The sequence below is a fragment of the Natator depressus genome, chromosome 7, assembly GCF_965152275.1.
Source record: "Natator depressus isolate rNatDep1 chromosome 7, rNatDep2.hap1, whole genome shotgun sequence".
Lineage (NCBI taxonomy): Eukaryota > Metazoa > Chordata > Testudines > Cheloniidae > Natator > Natator depressus.
The window spans coordinates 89,027,055-89,041,809 of record NC_134240.1 but is presented as its reverse complement, the minus strand read 5'-3'; the positions used below and the strand labels follow the sequence as shown (position 1 = coordinate 89,041,809).

Here is a 14,755-nt window from a genome sequence, read left to right as displayed (position 1 = left end):
GGGACCATTGACAGCTGTGCACTTTAGAGTTAACCCCCAGTCTGCTCTAATTTGCATGGAGGGCCACACACAGAATCAGGGAGCTGAAACTGGCTCTGTGAATCTGGCGTTCCAGTTTTAACTGGAGTGAGCTGTGAACTAGGTGTCTGCAATGCAAATGAATTCTGTCATCCAGAGATAAAATAGAGGGTTGTTAACACATCTGATCAGACTCTCTGCATGAAACAGCCCTGAAGAGATCTCTCCAACCAAAGTAGTAAGAAATTACAGTCTTTAAATCTACCCATCACTAAGCTACACTGCACCATTGAGTGTCAGAGGGATGTATAAAAAAGGTAGTACAAAAACCATGAAGTTAGTGCACTAGCTAACAGGCCACTACCTTTAAACCTTTTGACTTTAAACCTTTTCCTAGGAAGAAAGAGGACTTATTTCTTAAGGAACCATTGAAAGACTGCACTGTTTCCTGAAGATGCAATATCATTTCAGAAAACCAACTCCAAGGAAGAAAGCAGCCCATTGAACTTTCTGCTCTCAGCTTTCTGGGTACTCTTGTGGAGAGACTGAATGTAATAAGCACTTTCAAAAAGCTTAGATTAAGTTAAATATCTTTCTTTAAGAAGGCAACTGAACTTCAGAGGAAGACCAGTTTACTAATCTAAGAGTAAAAGTGATTACCAGGATTGTCTGGAACATCTCAGAGAGGAATAATACAACTAACAGCAAAGACAGCCTTCTTATGCAGTGGTGTAAAGTAAGGATGGGAAAAGACTGAAGCTGTTTGAAAACTGAAGTACATAAGATTTGCTTCAAGAAAAGGAGGACTTGTGGCACCTTAGAGACTAACAAATTTATTTGAGCATAAGCTTTTGTGAGCTAGAGCTCACTTCATCAGATGCATGCAGTGGAAAATACAGTGGGGAGATTTATATACACAGACAACATGAAACAATGGGTGTTACCATACACACTGTAACAAGAGTGATCAGGTAAGGTGAGCTATTACCAGCAAGAGAGTGGGGGGGTGGGGACCTTTTGTAGCGATCATCAAGGTGGGCCATTTCCAGCAGTTGACAAGAACGTGTGAGGAACGGGGGGGAGGGGGGGATAAACATGGGGAAATAGTTTTACTTTGTGTAATGACCCATGCACTCCCAGTCTTTATTCAAGCCTAATTTAATGGTATCCAGTTTGCAAATTAATTCCAATTCAGCAGTCTCTCGTTGGAGTCTGTTTTTGAAGTTTTTTTGTTGAAGAATTGCAACTTTTAGGTCTGTAATCGAGTGACCAAAGAGATTGAAGTGTTCTCCGATTGGTTTTTGAATGTTATAATTCTTGAGGTCTGATTTGTGTCCTTTTATTCTTCTACGGAGAGACTGTCCAGTTTGGCAATGGCAGAGGGGCATTGCTGGCACATGACGGCATATATCACATTGGTAGATGTGCAGGTGAACGAGCCTCTGATAGTGTGGCTGATGTGATTAGGCCCTATGATGGTGTCCCCTGAATAGATATGTGGACACAGTTGGCAACGGGCTTTGTTGCAAGGATAGGTTCCTGGGTTAGTGGTTCTGTTGTGTGGTGTGTGGTTGCTGGTGAGTATTTGCTTTAGGTTGGGGGGCTGTCTGTAAGCAAGGACTGGCCTGTCTCCCAAGATCTGTGAGAGTGATGGATCATTCTTCAGGATAGGTTGTAGATCCTTGATGATGCGTTGGAGAGGTTTTAGTTGGGGGCTGAAGGTGATGGGTAGTGGCGTTCTGTTATTTTCTTTGTTGGGCCAGTCCTGTAGTAGGTAACTTCTGGCTCTGTCAATCTGTTTCTTCACTTCAGCAGGTGGGTATTGTAATTGTAAGAACGCTTGATAGAGATCTTGTAGGTGTTTGTCTCTGTCTGAGGGTTTGGAGCAAATGCGGTTGTATTGTAGAGCTTGGCTGTAGACAAGATTTGCTTTGTGTTCAGTCCTTACTTGAGACATGATTTTAGATGTTTATGAAGAGGAAACCAAAACACAAACTGAAGTCAAAGGTTGTGTCGTATCTGTACACTCATACTGTCAAATATTTCTTGATCCATTTGAAGAAAGAGAAAAAAACTGGTGTTGTGATTCATCTGAGTTTCCAGAAGGGGTTGGATTGTTGGTAGGCAGAATTATCAAAATCTTGTTTTGAGACTTGTACATATACGGATATATATACACTAACAAAGCAAATGCATATTTATATATATAAAGGGAACTTTTAAGTCCACCTTTGTGTTGGGGAAAAACTTGACATGAAAGAAGATTCTTGAAATAAATTGACTTTTTGGTTTTGAATTATACCAAGTTAATCAGAGTATAGGAAGGGGAACGGAAACTCTGTTTCCTTTGCACTTTAAGATAGTGACTCATGTAGAGTATGACACAGTATTCCTCTTTTGAACTTTAGTTGCCAAAGCATGAGATGTGTTCTGTAGTATGCTGGGAACACCTTTCTTGTATAAATGGTCTGAAAATTAAATCAAATTTTTGGTGGCAACTTCTAATAAAGGCTATATTCTATTGGAATTTTAAATCAGCTGAAGTATTAAATAAATTAAATGGCTTTCCTTTTTTATGTTGTATTTTTTAAAATCTAGCTTCCTTCCTACTTCCCTCAATTTCTCTTTCCCATTAGGCGAACTGATGTTGCAGGAAGGGGGATACATGTTTGGCTCAGAACTGGTTGCAGTCTGAAGCTGGATCTCTGCCTTCCTATTTCTTCCCCACCTCTCTTCAAAGAGTCATCTGGATTCAGCAACATTTACCACACCGAACATTGTGACTGGAGATAGGCTTACATCAGAATACAGGAATCTGAATACTCCTGAGATCTGGGAAAGCTGGAATCCAGATTTGAGCTTCATGACATGATTCCATCTCTAATTTTGACATCCAAAGTTTTGGACCTACTATGTGATGTGGATTTCTCATCTCCTCCTTAGCTCTCTGCCTTGTCTCTAGACTAAACTGAGCCTTTCAAGGTTGGAAGAAGGCCTCTGCCTAGGCCAGATTCCTAAAAGCTAACTTAAATTCCAGGCTAAGTCTTCTAACGGTGGAGCAGGCCTTTGCCAAGGTTCAACTCCCAAGCTTCACAAAGTCTTTCAGGGCTGGAGTTTCTAAGCAAGCATTTAACCAAGCTCCCAGCCAGAATCAATTAACCATCTCAGTGAGAGACCATTCTGTGATAAGCCCAGTTCTTCAAATACTCCTCCCACACTGCTCATCCCGTAAACAGTGCTCTGCTCATGCGCTGCTTTTCCCTTTCTTTCCATGCTGTTTTCTCCCTGTTGTTCTTGTTTGATCATCTGCTCCTCCTTTCAATACCATGTTATTGTTCATAAAGATGAAGAAATGGTGCCTATCACTCTCTCTCTCTCTATTCCCCCCCACCCCCACCTGAATCCACTGTGGGAGCTGGAGATCTCAGACTTAAAACATTGGAGTCAAGTCTGTGCTTTTTTGCAAGACGTGCTTACTCTATTTTGGGACTTTCATGTGTTTCCTAAGTCTCTGAATGTTATTGACTCTAAAGACAGGTCTCTAGACAAGTTTTTTCATGTCATCTAGTGGGATAGGGGAGTTTGAATGGCTTTTTCCACTGATTTTTGTGTACCTTTGGGTAGAATTACGGTAGTTAGTGACCAGGTCTTCACAGGTTCTCAACTCCTGTAGCTCCCTTTAAGCCAAAGGGAGCTGCAAGGGCTCAGCATCTCTGGAAAGCACGTCGTTAGCAGTTAGTCCCCAACTTATTTTTACCTGGTACTTGAAGGTTTATAGAATTACAGAAAAATATGTGTGGGATTTGTGTTTCTACCATTTCTCCTTAAAACAGTATCTGTTTCATTCTTTGGATGCTGGTCATATTCCTCCTATACAAGAACTTCTGGTCAAAGCTTTAAGGTCTTGTTAGGGTTCTTTGCAGCCCCCATCTCTTGGTGGATCAGAGAATGTATTTGTTTGGCTTTTAAACAGCGGCAATAGAAACAATCAAGGAACTTGCGCAAAACCACCAGAATATTTTAAAGAGAGAATTTTCTATATTCCTTCCTGTGACTCTTTTATAACACCATATTTCCTGATATTGTTTTTGGTTGTGATAGGGAGTAATTAAAGCAACTGAATAAATACATGCTGGATAATTATGCTGGTGCAATAAATGGGTAAAATCAAGGAAAGCTCTTATATAAACTACACAGGTTTGTGGCACATACAGACATGTTTTTGTTGAATCTAAATAAGGAAGTGTTAGGAGAATTTGATATTAAATCCATGACAAAAATGTTTGTGAGAACTGAACTGTCTCTTTGCTTTCTGGTAGGTGGAGATACAATAGCAGAACACTAACAAATTTGGAGACTAGAGGGAAGATGTGATGTGTACAACAAAGAAGATTACAGGTAAGGAGTGTTCTCTTTATATAGGCGATTTAACTGAGCTTGGATATGTCATACCTGATTTTAAAAAAAAGCAGTTGGACAAAATCATTTAGCCTGCATCAAGAATAATCATCAAGGAAAAGTGCAATAAATTTACCTACAGGTTAAAAGTAGTGGTTATTTAAATTCATTTTTTCATATTTATCTGTTTGTTTGTAATTCTGTAATTAGGATTTATCTGTTCATTGGGTAGGTCAAAAGTATTTCATTTTAAATAATTCCTTTCAAAGAGTATTTTTTGTTCAGTGTCATAAATTTGTCAAGTGTTCACTAAGAGCTAAAATTGAGAGTGATGCATGCTTGGAAACTATACTAATTTATTGAATTTCCATTACTGTCCATAAAACCAGTTCCTTGTTTTAAATGATTTTGCAATGTGTTAGCTGTTATCAGTGAATGATACAGGTGAGTTGGAATTTCATATCACTACTGTACATGAAGAGTATTCTGAAGCCTGAGATCCCTTTCTAGTGCTATTTTATTTGAATGTGTTTTGGTTCATAAAACAAGTGAGTGGCTTGAGCAAGTATTTGGTAACCCAACCAACACATGTACACACAATATTGTGGGCATATGGTAAAAGGACGCTGTGTAGAATGATGTACAAAGTGTATTCCTGTCCCCAGTTTCCCATTTCTTTTACTATACCTCTCTTAGTTTCAGCAGTAATTTCAGCCTATTTAAATACTGCAGCTTGTGAGCTAGTTGACCCAGTAAATTGTGGATGCTAGATTTGTTACAATGTCTGTGTTTGTCATACATTTCACAGGATCCTCGGCAATACTTTGTCCACTAAAAAAAGGGTGATGTAAAAAGGCCTTCATAATTCCCATTTAAATCTTTTAAAATATCTGTGTTGGAAAACATTCAAAATAATCATTTAATTTGATCGTGGTCCAAAAAATGGCCTGTAAACCACATTCCTTCTAAATCATTAATGGTTTGTCAATTTAAGGAAGATCTCGAGAAAAAATTCCCGAAATGGTGTATTTAACTCTTGTAGAAAAATCTATGGAGCATGACTTTATACACTGATAAAACTCTAAAATCATTTGACCATGTTTGTTGAAGTATAGGAGAATATGTGGATTCTCAGATGTGCTCAGTGCTGGCCTAATTCTGCTCCCTTTGAAGTCAATAGTGAAAAATCCTAAGATTTTTTTTTTCCTTTTTTTTGCTTGATATGTTTTATATGTGTGTGTTCTATATATTTATAAAGCTTGGTACCTGTTTTTTTTTCCTTTCTGGCTTTCTGTAAACTTAAAATTTAAAAGTAGTTTGAATTAAAAGTCAAATGAATACTAATATAGAAGGAAAGATGCTGAAGTTTAAAGGAATCAAGCAAGCATAAGGCCATGCCTAGTCTGATGCCAAATACACACATAACATACTCACACAAAATCCATTTGCACTAGTTGACATGAATCAGTGCAATCCTGCAAGCTGTATTGTTGCCTGCCTAAGTCTATTGAGAAATCATTTATCTAATTGGATTTCTTACACAGCTTGAATTCTTGGGTCCCCTTATCTTAACCAGAGAGAGAGAGAGAGAGAGAAGTTCTGAATGAAAGATTGTGATTTTTCTTAAAAAAAACACTAGATGGCATTTATTGCAGTGGAATAAAATCCTGCTTCACCAGGCAGAATTCAGCATATACAGTAACATTTTAATAATGAGAAGCGATCTCTTTCTTAGTTTAATTTGTTAATGGTTGAGGAAACAAGTCGTTTCTGGTAGTTGACTGATATATATTCATAGAAAGAGACTTGATTGCTTGTTGGAGTGAAGGTGTTGTTTAAATTGCTTTTCAGTATCATATGTTTTAAAGTGGCCTATATTGTGCCCAACTAATTTCAAATATTACTTAAGATTGCTTTGAAAATGTTTTGAAGGCAGTAAAACCTCAAAGTAATACAGCTATTAATAGTTATAATTGAAATGAACAGATGCACACATTTGCAGACTTATTTTCCAATAATTTCCCTGTGTAGAAGAGATCCTACTATGCATTTCTGATAAACTTTAAAAGTAGTTAGCATGGTGCATTGGAAAAAGCACTTTAAAATATAAGAAGTGAACATGGGAATATAAGAGTTGCCAAACTAGATTAGACCAATGGTCCATCTAGTCTGGTATCCTGTCTCAGAGTGGATATTCTTAGATGCTTCTAAGAAAGTTGATAAAAAACCGATAATAAATTTTCCATAGGGTAAGTTTCTTTCTAATGCCTGTGAGAGGCTGCCTTATGCCATGAAGCCTAAAGTAACTGAGGATGTCTTCATTATCCATATAAAAATTACTAGTCTGTTTTTGAATCCTACTAACTGAGCTCTTAGTCTTACTATTTATTACTTGTTTGGTGGCAGTAGCTAGAGGCTAAAGATCAGGCCTCCTTGTGCTAAGCACTGTACGCACAGGGACTAGTGAAAAGACAGTAGTGCAGGGGTAGCCAACCTATGGCCCTGGAGCCACATGCGGCTCTTTAGAAGTTAATATGTGGCTGCTTGTATAGGTACGGACTCCAGGGCTGGAGCTACAGGCGCCAACTTTCCAATGTGCCAGGGGGTGCTCACTGCTCAACCCTGGCTCTGCCTCAGGCCCTGCCCCCACCCCTCCCCTGAGCCTATCATGCCCTCACTCCTCCCCCTCCCCCACCGCAGAGCCTCCTGCATGCATGAAACAGGTGCGGGAAGGGAGGGGAAGGCGCTGATTGGCGGGGCTGACGGTGGGCAGGAGGCACTAGGAGCGGGGTGGGGGAGCTGATGGGGGGCTGCTGACAAATTACTGTGGCTCTTTGGCAATGTACATTGGTAAATTCTGGCTCCTTCTCAGGCTCAGGTTGGCCACTCCTGCAGTAGTGCCTTCCCCAAAGATCTTACAGATTAAGCCTCAATGACATCTTGCAACATGAGTTCTATAGATTGTGCTACATATAAATAAGATAAATATTTATCAGTTTTAAATTTGTTGTCTTTCAGTTTCATTGGGTATCTTCTTGTTCTTGTCAGAGAAGGTAAATAGGAATTCCCAATATACCATCTGTATACCATTCAGTATTTTATTTCCCTCCATCATGTCTCCCCTCTTTCCCCCCTCTTCTCTAAACTAAAGCAGTCCCAATCTTTTCAGTCTCTTTTCATATGAAAGCCTTTCCATGCCTCTAACTTTCAGAGCGCGCGCTCTCTCTCTCTCTCTCTCTCTTTTTCTCTCTCTCAATCCTTTCTATTCCTACATTGATTGATTGATGAATAGGGTAGCCAGAACTGAACACAAAACTCCAGGTGAGCGCGCACTGACGTTATATTTTCAGTAGTATTTTCTGTCCCACTGCAAGCACATCCTAAAATTTTGCTAGTTTTTGACGGCTGCTGCATGTTGAGTAGGTGTTTTAATTGACCTTCACAATGACACCCAGATATTTCTTCAATGTTTACAGTTAATTTAGCATTGAGAATAAGTAGTTCAGATTATTCCTTGTATTGTGCATTACTTGCATTCATCTGCCATTATGCAACTTCCACACTGGTAGGTGGAAGAAAAAGATGAGCTACTAAGCCCTCTCTCTAGTTTCTGTAGTCTGCCATTTGGGGATTTAAATTTCAGTGGTTTGAACCCTTTTCTTGAGTACTCTCTCAGTAAGATAACTTATCAGATTTCAAACTGACCTTATGTAACAAATTGTTATGGGATATTTGGGTCATGTGAGCAAAGTAACAAAGATAGATATTTGTGCTTTTTCTTTCCCTATAGTTTGAGCTACTGCAATATTAATTTAATATTAAGTTTATGCTATCAGTGATTGGAGCAGAAGCCTTTCATGTGTCTAATATAAAATTCTTACCGGCACAGGGAAAATGGGACAGCTTTCAGAGTCAGTCCACCCCTCTTTATGCATATATACTGCATTCATTGTTGTGCTATGTGAGCATCTCGTGGGAAGGAGGAGATGAAGCAGAGTGAAGACAGTATGACAGAAGGCAGTGTCGACAGGTGTTCTCCCTCTATTCCAACAGAAACCACACGTACATGCATTCTCTCATAGTGCGAAGCACCATAGAGTCACATCACCATGAACAGTAAACACAACGAATGGGCATCATTAGAGGGTGGTCTTCCTCCACATGTCACTGTTTCACACAGCCTTGAGATGCGCGCCATGCCGCATCCCGTCCAGTTCGCCACATTGTCAACTCATGCTCACTGCAGGCGACCTCTGTCCCTGGCACCAGTGCTTGCAAATCTCACTTCTGAAATCTAGGAGACCACACACAAGGTAACAGTTCTTTGGCCACCCACTTGTTTTTATCCTCCAGGAAGCTGGAGCTATGGAGTGGAGTTTACAAATACTTTGAGATGTCATAACCAAGTTTACTATCTTATTTATTTGTTTAAAGCTAAATAAATATCTATTGGCAGCTCGCTGGGCACTTACAATACTTAAACTGCACACAATAGTCAAACATATTGAAAGGCATTCCTAAAAAGACTACCTCAGTTCCAGAATCACACTGCCTTTTATTGATCCCATAATACCAGCCAAACCCAGTCCACCCCTTATTCCTGGGGAAAAAATTGGGTAACCAGGAGAGTCTTGCATTATTCTCTGAGGTTATGGTGGATCATGGTAGAACTGAGTTGCAAAGCCTAGAACCACTGGATGAGAATGTACTACTGTTCAAATTAGGGATTTTTAAAAGCTGTTGTGTGCTTCAGATGATCCCCAGTGCTGAGGCAACAACCAGAACCTTAAGTGTGACCTGGAAATCATTTAATAGATAGTACAGATTATTGAGAACTAATGCAAAGCAGTCCCTTCAGAAAATACCACTTAGAAAGTGTCTAGACTGGATCTGTCCTAGCTATGAGTTTCTGAATGGCTTTAAGATCTAAGCATTTCTATTTTAAATTATATTTTAAGATTAACATTATCTGTGTAGTGCTCACTTCAGTAATTCAACCTAGAGGTGACAAAGACATGGATAACGAACTGTGATAAGATCTGCCTTTGAAATAAAAAAAATCACAACATTCTTGTCCATTGCTCCGAAAAAAGAAAAAGCATTTTTGGCAAATGCTGTTATCTGGTTCTTCGGGTGTTCTTACCAGCCACTAAAACTGCAGTCTAATAGGGACTTTATCCATGCCTGAACCTGCTGAAATCCTGAATAGATGAGCTCTTGAGGCGGATGAACAATTGTCCAGTATTACCCTGAGATCTTAGAGAAAGGAGGGACCAGCTTGAGTAAATCCATCTACCAGTGTGTTGTGGACAGGAGAGTCAAAGGCAGCTGATATATAAAAGAAACATGGATGCTGCCAGAATAGGTTTGTTCTATTTGTTTGTGTGTTAAAAATAGTGTTTGTAGGCTTTTGTTTTATATTAGCAAATCAGATATTGTCTCCCCTGTTTTTCTTAAATGCCATGCAAGTCCAACCTGATTAACTGAGAAGGGAAAGTGATTTTGTTTGTATTGTGTAAAACTGTTTTCTTTAACTAATTAAATTCAAATGTCTGGGAAATTATTAGCAGCAAATGTGCCTTCATTAAAACTTAAACACTCCACTCCTTTTAACTAAAGCCTGAGAGAAACACCTCTGGGACCTCAGACTGCTTCCTCGAAAATAGGGAAGACTAGACTTGACATTCCTGACAGTTCCAAGGGAAAAAAAACAAGCAGGAAAAAAATGTGGAAAAAGTCAAATTAAATTTAAAAAACCCGTTAAGGTTGCCTTTTCTTATTATACTGTAAAGTGGGCGGGGGACAACTAAACAAACAAAAAGGCATAAACTTAGTTCTCCAATTTGAGTTTCACTTTGCCCTCTTTGCCTTAATCAGGCTTGGAAGGATTATATTTTTATTGGTAAATGTTGATAAACATTGATTTCCCTGTGAGCATGCGCATGAAAAATATTTCCATCAATGATAATTGAATTTTACAGATAGGCCAAGTAAGAAAAATGCTGCTTGAAAACTTTTTAGAGTTTGATTTAAGGCTATTTATTTAGTATGTTTTGACATATATGATGAGAATTTGTGTTTTAATGATTCAAAGCTTTAACTTTTTGCATCTCAGTGTCTACTGCCATAAATAAATTGTCTGACCCCCATAATTTCCCACAACTGTGAACATTTAAATTGATAAATATAGAAAATCTTAAAAATAAACATTGATATTATCCATCAAAATTATATAAAAAAATCAAATTCAAGCCTATTTATAATCAACTCCAATAAATGGCTCTAGCACCCTTATACTGGTTGTCAGCCAAACTTTCTCCTCCAAGATTTTGCAAATGTTCCTGCTTATGTCAGCCATTTTAATGTGCACACCCCAAGATTACTTTTGACAGTCACTGTATGATTGTTTATGTTCCCTGATATAACAGGGTGCTTTTTAATTTTTTCAAATCTGTCATTTACATTTTAACTATCTGAAATTTTCAAAGATCAATGACAAACCAGATTGTTTTAACTTAAGCCCCTATGTCTTCTCAGCAGCAGTGCTGAGAAGGATCTGAGTGTTGTGGTGGATGACAACCTCAACATGAATCAACAACGCAATGTTGTTGAAAAAAAGCACATTTTAGGTCACATTAACTAGGGTTGCCAGGCGTCCGGTTTTTGACCAGAATGCGTGGTTGAAAAGGGATCCTGGCAGCTCTGGTCAGCACCTCTGACTGGGCCATTAAAAGTTTGGTTGGCGGCGTAGCAGGGCTAAGGCAGGCTCCCCGCCTGGCCTTGGCTCTCCATGGCTCCAGGAAGCAGTTGGTATTTCCCTATGGCTCCTAGGCAGAGGCACGGCCATGGGGGCTCCTCGCACTGCTCCCGCTCCAAGCGCCACCTCCGCAGCTCCCATTGGCCAGGAACTGCAGCCATTGGGAGCTGCAGGGTCGGTGCCTGCTGCCGGGGGCACCACAAAGAGCCACCTGGCTGTGCCTCCGCCTAGGAGCAGGAGGGAAAGGCCGGCTGCTTCGGGGAGGCGCCCGCACCCCGAACCATCTCCCCCACCCCAACTCCCTGCCCCAGCCCTGAGGTCCCTCCCAGAGCCTGCACCCCCCTCCAGCAGTCCAAACCTTCAGCTCACCGCCCCCCCCCACTCCAACCCCCTGCCCCAGCCCAGAGACCCCTGAACCCCTCATTTCTGGCCCCACCACAGAGCCCTCACCCCCTCCCGCACCCCAACCCCATGCCCAACCTGGTGAAAATGAGCAAAGGGGGGGAAGAGTGAGTGATGGAGAGAGCAGGGATGGAGTGAGCGGCACTTGGGGAAGGGGCAGGGCCTTGAGGCGCGGCAGGGGTGTTTGGTCTTCTGCAGTCAGAAGTCTTCTGGCATCCCTAACATTAACAAATGCATAATATGCAAGTCATGGGAGGTGATAGTACCACTCTACTGGGCACTGGTTAGGCCTCAGCTGGAGTACCTTGTCCAGTTTTGGATGCCAATGTATAGATAGGATGTAGAGGAACTGGAAAGGATCTAGAGGCAAGTGATAAGGATGATCAAACGGATGGAATGCGGTCATATGAGCAAAAGTTGAAGGACCTAGGTATATTTAGTTTGGAAAAGAGGAGATTAAGGGAGACATGATAGCAGTCTTCAAATACTTAAAATACTGCCATTAAAAAGATGGAAAAAACTCTTGCCACAGAGGGCTGGATAAGAGGCAGTGGGTTCAAATTACAGCATAGCAGATTTAGGGAGGTCATGGAAGCTCCTTCACTGGAAGTTTTCAAAAGGAGGCTGGGTAGCCATCTGTCTTGGCTGGTTTAGACACAACAAATCCTGCATCTTGGCAGGCAGTTAGACTAGATGATCATTCCAGTCCCTTCAAATCCGATCATTCTGTGTCCTCATATTATGGAAAAATGTATGGAGGGGTATATGCAGACTGAAGGGTTGCTTTGTCCCGATAGTCTCCAGGATCTTAAGGAATGAGGACAGACTAGGTGAGATTAACAGGCCTAATATATGCAAGAAATACTACCCTCAAACACATGTATCCATTTGCTCTGTGCGTGGAGGGAATTTCTCTGTATTGTTTCAGAGCTGCGCTTCTTCCTCCAAACAGATGGTTTCCAGCCAGGCTTCCACTGATTGCTGGGACATAGTATGGTACTCTATTTTTTCTCTGTGTACATTTACCCAGCAGTTAAACAGCCACGGCTGGCCTGCATCATCTGGCTCAGGCTGTGGGGCTGTAAAGTTGCAATGTATATTCGGGCTCAGACTGGAGATGTAGGACCCCTGAGGGGACTGGGTCCCAGAGCCTGGGCTCTTCTGAGCCCAAATGTCTACACCACAATTTTATAGCCCCACAGCCTGATTCCTGTGAGGATGGGCCAGCCGCAGGTGTTTAATTGCCATGTAGGTGCTCTCTGAGGTTCACAGACCACACAAGATGAGTTTTGTTGCTTGTAGAAGCATTAACTAATCCATTTTCTTACATGGAATTTTATCTGTTCATCAGGGAACTTGATCACCCTGGACACATCCCATTTATTTATTCAGCCAATGGATCATATAGATTTCCAGCTGACAGGAGAATGAACTGCCTTTTCTATCTTTGCCAAAGTCTGGCTTTTTTTGCAAGTTGGCTTCGCTGTGCACTGTGTTGTTTGCCTATATGCTGGAGATGATAAGCTCAGCAAGAACATTTCTTTAGGGGGAATCTTACTTTAGTAAGATTAGTTCAGAGTTAATTTTTCATTTTAAAATCTGTTTAACCTAATATCATACTACATAAATGCTGAAACCCCTAAATTTGTGACAAACCCTGTTAGTCTAGTTTTTGCTAATGTGTCGTAACCTCTAGTATTAAAGTGGTGTAGTGGTGATATTTGATATTTGAAAGGTTTTGATGGAGAAATCCATCAAGTAATTTTCTTTTTTCCTTTCCACATAACAAATGCTTACCAACTTTTTGTTGATCTTACCGCAGCTTGAACTGACAGATGAATATTCTGCCATGTCGCCTTGCACTATGACCAGATGCAGTTGCTGTCACCTCCTTTTCATCCATTCACTTCTCTGATTCTGATCTCCCTTGTTGGCAAGGAGCCACCACATGCAACAGCACATTTATTTGTACTCTGTATGTGCCTCTCCACCCAGACTGACCCAGCCACTTCTTTTTCCTGCACCTCCCCCCTCAAACTATTCTCCGGTGTCAGGTGGGGAGGAGGGTTAGGAAATACTGCTTCACAGAATAACAGTGTTGTCTGCCTTATAAAAACCAGCAGCAAGTTTCTAGCAGTTTGACATATGTTGCATCTAGTATTATGTAGTCTGGAAGGAAGTCGGAGCATGTTAGAGTTTTTGCTTTCCGAGTCAGGGCAGCAGCTTTAGATTCAGATGTCTGTGTGTTAGAGAATAAACATTTGTCTCTGTCCTGGTTCTGAGCTTTGTGATATGATACTTTATCCCTGCTTTCTGTTTTTTTTATTAGTTTATTTTCCATGTACAATGCCATGCTGAATTTTAGCTTTGATCAAATTAATTTAGAGATTTCAATACAATTACTGGATTTGAGAGTGCTGTACTAAAGTTTGTAAACTGATTAATAAAAATACATATAAGTGATTGTTTTGCTGGTAAGAGTTGGAACACATTTAAAGTGAAATGTAAACTGCCACATGAAACTGTGGTAAACTTCAGAAGCAGTTTAAAACTCCAGATTGTGTTAACTCATCTGAAAAAAATCCTCAGAAGAATGCATTTCTTTAGCAGACAATGAAAATGTTTAGTTTTAAAAGCTCAGTAGGTTAACTCATTCTTTTAAAGCTTTAATGGTTAAACCACCTAAGCAGTACCACACCCAGCATACCATGAAAGCTGCTTTCTATAGACACGTCTATCTCCACTCTTCTAAGCTTTGCAAATTATAGTGAAATGGATCATCTCTATCAGATGAACAGCTATATGCTTTAAGCTGTCTGTAACGGGAAAGAGTTCCACCCACCCACATAAGTCACAGGCTTTCTCCAGCTGGACTGGATTTCCCAGTATGCTTTTTTCTCCGCCTCTCATCTTAAGTGCTGCTGACATCATTTATACACAGTACACTGAGAAAATACAGCTGGAGAAGAAGCAATCCTTGAGCCCGGCGTGTATTTGGTGAGAATGCTTTATTTAAATGCTTTATCTGTACGTGTGGAATTAAGCGGGTGTGTGGTGTTTGTAGCTGCTTTTAGGGAGGATTTTGCTATGATTTCTTTTTAGTTTAAAAGTGAAATACAGAGGAAACAGTTTGAAAACTGTGTGAACTGTGAGCATTCAGTAGAGACAAAGTGTAACATG

General features: G+C 40.4%; 1 protein-coding gene across 4 annotated transcripts in view; it reads left to right on the top strand.

The window, feature by feature from the left end:
* Positions 1-14,755, top strand: part of SGMS1 (sphingomyelin synthase 1) — a 221,983-nt gene that overhangs the window by 125,920 nt on the left and 81,308 nt on the right. For all 4 annotated transcript variants that reach the window (XM_074959019.1, XM_074959009.1, XM_074959011.1 and 1 more), the window contains one exon: positions 4,338-4,416. In XM_074959019.1, coding sequence (XP_074815120.1) covers positions 4,392-4,416 — 25 coding nt within the window. In that variant the 5' untranslated portion in view covers positions 4,338-4,391. The remainder of the gene's footprint in view (positions 1-4,337; positions 4,417-14,755) is intronic.